The sequence below is a fragment of the Rana temporaria genome, chromosome 2, assembly GCF_905171775.1.
Source record: "Rana temporaria chromosome 2, aRanTem1.1, whole genome shotgun sequence".
NCBI classification, from domain to species: Eukaryota; Metazoa; Chordata; class Amphibia; order Anura; family Ranidae; genus Rana; species Rana temporaria.
The window spans coordinates 57,812,133-57,820,228 of NC_053490.1; the positions used below are offsets into that span (position 1 = coordinate 57,812,133).

The 8,096-nt window shown below is 42.6% G+C and overlaps 1 protein-coding gene across 1 annotated transcript in view; it reads left to right on the forward strand.

Moving 5' to 3' along the window:
* The window catches only part of DYNC2H1 (dynein cytoplasmic 2 heavy chain 1), a 613,609-nt gene extending 611,844 nt beyond the window's left edge, over nt 1–1,765 (forward strand). Inside the window, exon 90 of the mRNA XM_040339316.1 lies at nt 1,456–1,765. Within this exon, the coding sequence (XP_040195250.1) occupies nt 1,456–1,614 (159 nt within the window). The 3' untranslated portion in view covers nt 1,615–1,765. The remainder of the gene's footprint in view (nt 1–1,455) is intronic.
* The last annotated feature ends 6,331 nt before the right edge of the window (nt 1,766–8,096 follow it).

An 8,096-nucleotide genomic window follows, 5' to 3' on the forward strand; every position in this document is an offset into this window, starting at 1 on the left:
AAAAGGGAGCATGCGCAGTAGGTCCGGCGCGGGAGCGCGCCTAATTTAAATGGCACACGCCCCTTTGAATTACGCGGGCTTACACCGGAGGCCGCCGGCGGAAGTTTTCTCGCAAGTGCTTTGGGAATCAGGCACTTGCGATGAAAACTTGGGGCGGTGTAACGTATCTACGATACGTTACGCCGCCGCGATTCTACGTGAATCTGGCCCCTAGTCTGCATCTCCCCAAGGTAATACTTAAAATCTGGCTTGTCAGTGGGTGAGCCTGAGGACAGAAGTTGAGAACCACTGCTCTACAGGCTACATTTTATACTCGATAACAATACTACTACAATCATACAAAGTACAGCTATGTTTTTGGTTTTTGAGAGGAAATTAAAGGAATTAGAGTAAATACCATACCAGTATTCACAACTGAGCCCCGAGCTACATCACCAATCTTGTCTCCAAACATCGCCTAATGTGTCCTTTACACTCCTCCCAAGACCTCCTGCTCTCTAGTGTCCTCCTTCCATGCTCATCTCCAGGACTTCTCCAGAGCCTCTCTCATCCTTTGGAACTCTCTACCTCATTCTGTCTGGCTATCTCTTACTCTGGCCACTTTTCGTTCATCCCTAAAAACCCTCTCTAGGGAAGTCTATGCCAACTCCAACTAACAACTAAACTTTTAACACTTCCATCAGCTCGTCTCCCACAGTTATTAACCTTTTGTACCACTTGCGTCACCTTATTAGATTATCCCTCCTTACCCTCTTGTATTTTATTGTATTGTAATTGTACTGTCTCCCTTTATATTGTAATGCGCTGCACAAACTGTTGGCGCTATAAAAAATCATGTAAAATATTAACTAAGGATACCTACACACATAGATCACTAGAGAGGGCAAAAAGCCACAAACACTTACATTTACTCACCTGTTTCAATCATTGCTTAGAGGATTTGTTCTATTGCTAGTGTTAAAAAGTATTTATAAATAGATTTCACATCCTTAGGCCTGCAGTTTAGGCCCCTTTCACACTGGGGCGGGAGTTGCGGTGGCGGTAAAGCGCCGCTTTACCGTCGGGATGCCAGCGGTATTCGGCCGTTAGCAGTTCGGTTTTACCCCCGCTAGAGGCCAAAAAAGGGTTAATACCGCCGCCAATGCGCCTCTGCATTGCAGGCGGTATAGCCGCGGTTTCCCATTGCTCTCAATGGGGAGGAGCAGTAAACATACTGCTCCTTCACCGCTCCAAAGATGCCCTGCCAGCACACCGCTCCAGTGTGAAGTGTGAAAGCCCCCAGGGCTTTCACACTGGAGAAACGGCAGCCACTGTTTCAGGTCGGTTTGCAGGCGCTATTTTTAGTTCAATAGCGCCTGAAAATCGCCCCAGTGTTAAAAGGTTCTAAGGCAAGCCAACGCGATTATGAGCCATACAAGGCTATTGCTGACCCTTTATGCTTTATTGTTTCAACAGAATACACTTGGTATCTATTCTCCAGAGGAGTGCATTTCTTTGCCGGTATACACCAGTGCTGAGCGGGATCAAGTTGTGACCAACATTGACATACCGTGTGGCGGAAGCCAGAATAAGTGGATACAATGCGGAGCTGCACTGTTTTTGAAGAATCAGTAGAGGAATACAAGAACATATACAGCAATGTGATATATTACCTCCATGTGATATTTATATACGGTTAATATTTTGTAATAGTTTATTAATGTTTCTGTTGCATTATATTTATGAGATTGTTTTATTAAAGCGTTTCCTGAATTTCTAAAAATTATACATTTTGTCAATTGTCACATAAATCTATGATTCCCCCTCATATTTCACATTTCCATTTGCAGTGATAAAAATGATTTCTGCTTTTGGCAATAATTGGTAAATAGCCCCCCATTGGGGGAGTTATGGCTCACTCTCTCCATATGCTTCTCAGGTTCCTGCAGATCTGTTAGAAGTTGCTTAACATCTTTAATTGCATCACACTTCCCACATTGGAAATCCACTGATTATAAATTAGGATATTTATAGAAAAGGGCTTCATCAGCAAAGGAGTGAACTTTGAAGAGTGTGGGCTTTGAAATATAGCTTTCCCAGGGGGAGGTTTACTGTAAGCTGATAATTAAAAAAAACAGCACCTTTGAGTAAAGCTGAACAAATTTATGTAGAATTTGAAAGCTCAGTTTGTTGTGGGATTTTTTCTAACAGATACCTGACCTCCTTTAGTCAGGGAAACCCAATTCAAGATACACTATATTGTCAGAAGTATTGGGACACCTGCCTTTACACGCACATGAACTTAATGGCATCCCAGTTGTAGTCCGTAGGGTTCAATATTGAGATGGCCCACCCTTTGCAGCTATAACAGCTTTAACTCTTCTGGGAAGGCTGTCCACAAGGTTTAGGAGTATGTCTATAGGAATGTTTGACCATTCTTCCAGAAGCACATTTGTGAGGTCAGGCACTGATTTTGGACGAGAAGGCCTGGCTTGCAGTCTCCGCTCTAATTCATCCCAAAGGTGTTCTATTGGGTTTAAGTCAGGACTCTGAGCAGGCCAGTCTAGTTCCTCCACCCCAAACTCACTCATCCATGTCTTTATGGACCTTGCTTTGTGCACTGGTCCAAATCATTTGGTGGATGGGATATTATGGTGGGGAGTTGTTTTTCAGAAATTGGGCTTGGCCCCTTAGTTCCAGTAAAAGGAACTATTAAGGCGTCAGCCTACTAAGACATTTTGGATAATTTCATGCTGCAAACTTTGTGGGAACATTTTAGGGGTGGCCCCTTCCTGTTCCAACATGACTGCGCACCAGTTTGGGGTGGAGGAACTGGACTGGCATGTTTTTGAGAAATAGGTAGAGTAAAGGATAAAAGGGGGAAGAATGGAAAAAAGAGTAAGAAAGATAGAGAAGAAAAGGTGAGCCTTTCAAGAGTCGTCTACTGCCATAACCATTCCTGGAGTCAGCACCTTATGTCTGGGACCTGCAAATAGGCAAGCCAGAGACCATATTTAGTCAAAAAGGCATTGTTTGTCTCGCAAGACACTAACCATTTATACCTTTAGCATTATCCGAATAAATTTACACTTCATTAATGCTATGTCAATAACTGGGCTTTTCCAGGCGGTTGCAATGGCAATTCTGGCTGCCAGGAACATGAAATATATTAAGGTCTGTGTGTGCCTTGGAACGTTTTTTTGACTGGTTCATTCAGTAAGGTAACTTGCATCTTTAATAATATTGACTGACGTAACTGAAAGAATAAGAGTGCACTCTCATCCAAAAACGGCCCACTTTAGGACAAGTCCATCATTTATGTAAAGGCGTACCTATCTGGCCACATCCTCTGAAGCGGGAGGCCGACGAGCCTGGAAACTTTTTCGAGAGGCATTCCGGTACCAGGTACCATCTAGCAAGCCACATTTAAAATGCTATTGTGACCAAAAAATACTTTCTATCCCTCTTCTCATTAACCGCTTCCATACAGGGCTTTTATACACACATCCATACCAGGCCTATTCTGGCACTTCTCTCCTACATGTACAAATCATAATTTTTTTGCTAGAAAATTACGCAGAACCCCCAAATATTATATATGTTTTTTTAGCAGACACCCTAGGGAATAAAACGTCGGTCATTGAAACGTTTTATCTTGCACGGTATTTACGCAATAATTTTTCAAACGTCTTTTTTTGGAAAAAAATTGTTTCATGAATTAAAAAAATAACAAAACAGTAAAGTTAGCCCAATTTTTTTGTAAAATATGAAAGATGATGTTACATCGAGTAAATAGATACCTAACATGTCACGCTTTAAAATTGCGCACACTCATGGAATGGCGCCAAACTTCGGTACTTAAAAATCTCCATAGGCAACGCTTTGAATTTTTTTACAGGTTACCAGTTTAGATTTACAGAGGAGATCTAGTGCTAGAATTGTTGCTGGCACTCTAACGCACGCGGCGATACCTCACATATGTGGTTTAAACGGCGTTTACATATGTCGGCGGGACTTGCGTGTGTGTTCGCTTCTGCGCGCGAGCTACTGGGGACAGGGGCGTTAACATTTTTTTTTAGTATTTTTTTTATTTTTTTTACATATTTATTTATTTTTTTACACTTTTTTTTTTATTTTTATTTTTTTTATTATCACTTTTATTCCTATTACAAGGAATGTAAACATCCCTTGTAATAGGAATGTGTGTGACAGGTACTCTTTATGGAGAGATGCAGGGTCAATAAGACCTCACATCTCTCCTCCAGGCTGGAAAGCATGAAATCGGTGAAAAAAAATTCACCGATCTCATGCTTACTGTTGCTTAGCAGCCGCAATTGCGGCTTTGTTTACTTACGGGGACCCGGGCGTGACGTCATCACATCGCGCCCGGGTCCTCCGACGGTCATAGAGATGACTGGTGACATCATTTTACAATGGGCCGGGCGGGAAGTGGTTAAAGAGGAACTTCAGTTGTTGTTTTTTTCCCTGTAAAAATACTGTAGCTGCTGACTTTTAAAAATCAGGTACTTACCAATGACTGGAGACCAGCACCGTCTTCCTGCAGCTGATTCTTTTTCAGCCATCCTGACACTTTAGGTTCAGACATGTTGTGTATACCTTTAAATAACACGCTGACACAATTCAGATTGATTAGCTCTATCTGGTTTTACTTATTCAAGAGAAGAGTCTTGTAACAGGGTATTAGTCAACTAAGTCCTGGATAAACACCAAATAATCAGTTGAAAAGGTCGCCTAAGGCAATAAAATTACAGTTTGAAATCTCAGATATAGAATATCAAGGCTACTGGTTGCTGTCTATAGTGCCACTGCTAAAAGAGAACCCCAGGCCGGCCTATTCTACCTTTTAATCCTAATGAGAGATGTGGTAATATAGGTATTAGAGGTGTGTCCCTCTAAATAGCAATAGAATAGCCGTGTCCAGGATGTAAGGCCTTGCAATGATCTTCACCGGGAAGTTGGAGGTCAAAGAACAAGAATTCTGAGTGTGGCACAGTGATATGTAGTCAAGGCAAAGCAGCTGAGCCTGGCCAGCAGTAATCATTAATTTTTTTAATCAATAATTTTTTATTTTCTAAATAGGTTCCTTTAAGCTAGTGCATTGTTGGTTCACTTACCTTTTCCTTCCATTTCCCTTCTAAATGATTTTTTTCTTTATCTGAATTTCTCACTTCTTGTTCCTCCTCAGTAAGCTGTTCTGACTGACTTTCCACCGCTCGGATGATGGTGGAAAGCTTACTGAGGAGAAAGAGGAAGTGAGAAATTCAGACAAAGAAAAAAAACATTGAGAAGGGAAATCGAAGGAAAAGGTAAGTGAACCAACAATGCACTAGCTTAAAGGAACCTGTTTAGAAAATAAAAAACAAACCTTTACAACCCCTTTAAAGCAATTTCAGGTGTAAGTTGTCTGTATACAGTGTCCTGTAAAATATGATGGTGGCAGGGATTGAATTGGTGGGCAGATGCTCTTTTACCAAACTAGAGAACAGTGTAGGAACCTCCTGAAGAGCGATCCAACTTGATTATTCCTTCTGCAGAACGGACAGAGATGACAGTCTGGCTGCTGAGACCGCGAGTCCTCTGATCCTGCTATTTATAGCGACAATGCGGTGGTGCCCCTTGTGTAGAAAGCGGCGTTGGACCCACCTTGGTCAAAGCTGGGATCGCTGTTTTGAACCTGCTGCAAGATGTAGTCCAGGAATAGGTCTGCTGATCAAGGTTGTCTGTTGAGGAGACTACAGTTCCCAAAATGCTCTCTGCTTGGCTAAGGAAGATGATGCATGTAACATGTAATCCGTGGCCCAGCTCTAGAGAAACAGAGACGGTCCGAGAAAGGAGAGCATAAGTCTGCAGTGCCAGACAACTGTAGTCTGCTGTTGTCTACAATAACAAGTACTTTCAACTTTGAAGGCAGGTATACACATCTGCTAAGGGGTGCCTAAACAGCCCGAACCCTACCCATGTGATAGAGCTGGGTTTATATGGACAGACTTACATTTTGAATGTAAAATAGTATTTAAAGTGGAGGTTCACCCGGAAATGACAATTTTTAACCTTAGATTCCTGCTCATTTTGTCAAGGGGAATCGGGTAGTTTTTTTAAAATTGAAGCTGTACTTACCGTTTTAGAGAGCGATCTTCTCCGCCGCTTCCGGGTATGGGCTGCGGGACTGGGCGTTCCTATTTTGATTGACAGGCTTCCGACAGGCTTCCGACGGTCGCATCTATCGCGTCACGATTTTCCGAAAGTAGCGGCTTCTTTCGGCTACTCGTGACGCGATGGATGCGACCGTCGGAAGTCTTTCGGAAGACTGTCAATCAAAATAGGAACGCCTAGTCCCGAAGACCATACCTTGGAAGCGGCGGAGAAGATCACTCTCTAAAACGATAAGTACAGCTTCGATTTAAAAAAAAAATAGCCAAATCCCCTAGACAAAATGAGCATCAATCTAAGGGTAAACATTTTTTTTAGGGTGAACTCCCGCTTTAAGCAGTCAACATAAACTTAGTAGATTGTCCAAACAGATTGCAATATGCATGGCCACCTTAACACCCCTTTAATGCTGCAGTGTTGATTATAACGGGCTTCGGAATCACATCCTAAATGGTAAGCTTAATCACTTCTGAGACACAACGGGCCTATGCATCAAAGTGTCACTACTATGAACTGGAGTTAATTCTGCACAGCCACCAATCGGATCAAATCTGCCCTGAGACTTTGAGTTTGATTGGTGTCTCTGGGGAAATAACTCCAGCTCTTAGTACTGATACTTTGACATATCGGGTCCATAATGATGAATTGAGTTTTGGAACCAGCATTTCTACACTATAAGATCTTATTAAGGTCCACTAATTACTTTTTTTCAGAAAAGGAATGATTAACCTCCCCGTTTAAAATGCAGCTTGGTAATTGCTCATCTGTCGCTACCCCTAATAAATGATCATATAAAAATGTCATAAATATTACACAGTCCTATTCATTTACATGTATATGCATCAAGCTTAGTAAGAAAGCTGAGGAATCGGGTTAGAAACAGAACTGGGGGGAGGGGACTGGCGGCTGAGTTTCTGTTTTATGGCCCCCTGGAATTGTGACATTACAGCCTGACTGGGCTGCATTTTTACCTTGAACTGCAGAGTTTGACAGGCGGCACCGCCTGTTGAATTAGCCAATGGAGATCAATGGTGCCGCACTACAACCGCAAACCAAATGCTTGACTTGCAGTTGCGGCATAGTCCCCAAATGCCTTTTGCCTGTCAGGAGGCAGCGCTAGCAGATCGCTTTTCTGAAGGCGGTATAAATTAAAGAGCCCTTAAAGTGTTCCTAAACCCACAACAGTAAAATCAGTCTGTATATGCAGTAAAGCATGCTTGTTATATTCACTTTGGAGCCTAAGGGGTTAATCCTCTGCATTGTGTAAAAGGGCTGTGTGATCCTGTCTTCTCTGATCCTACCCTTTTTCCACTGTCCCCGATCCATCTCCTGATAAGACAGAGGATTTGGAGTCACTCTGCACATGCTCAGTTTGGTGTGTATTGCTAGAGATTTTTTATTCTTAGGAGAGTGCATGTGATCAGCACAGGGCCAATCAGCGCTGTACAGAGGGTCAGGGGTCCTGCAGCCTCATAGGACAGTCAGAGTAGAACGAAAACTCCTCCTAAAAGCTTTTACCAGAGACTGAAAAAAGTCACAAGACTGCTATTTACTGCTGATGAGAAAAGGTATTTAGCAGTTTATAGTTACAAAAATAATTGCATTTCAATGTTCTGTGTACTGTGGGAGGCCAGATATAGGGGATGCAGGGTCCTGGGTTTAGTAAAACTTTAGGCCTAGTACACACTATTTGTTTTTTTTCTTCATTCAACCCAGCTGAAGCCTTGCTGAAGAGCCCGGGAGGAGCTGCTGTACTAACGATCCCATGTTAGTACAGCGATCTCCCCTGCTGAGCTATTGTATTCTGGCAGGGGAATACACCAGTCAGCGCTCTCAGTCATTGGCTGAGAGTGCTGATTGGATGCTGATCGGCAGACCTTTTTCGGTCATGCCAAATGTCGGTTGTTTTCCAATGATACCCATTAACCACTTCCAGACCTTAGGTG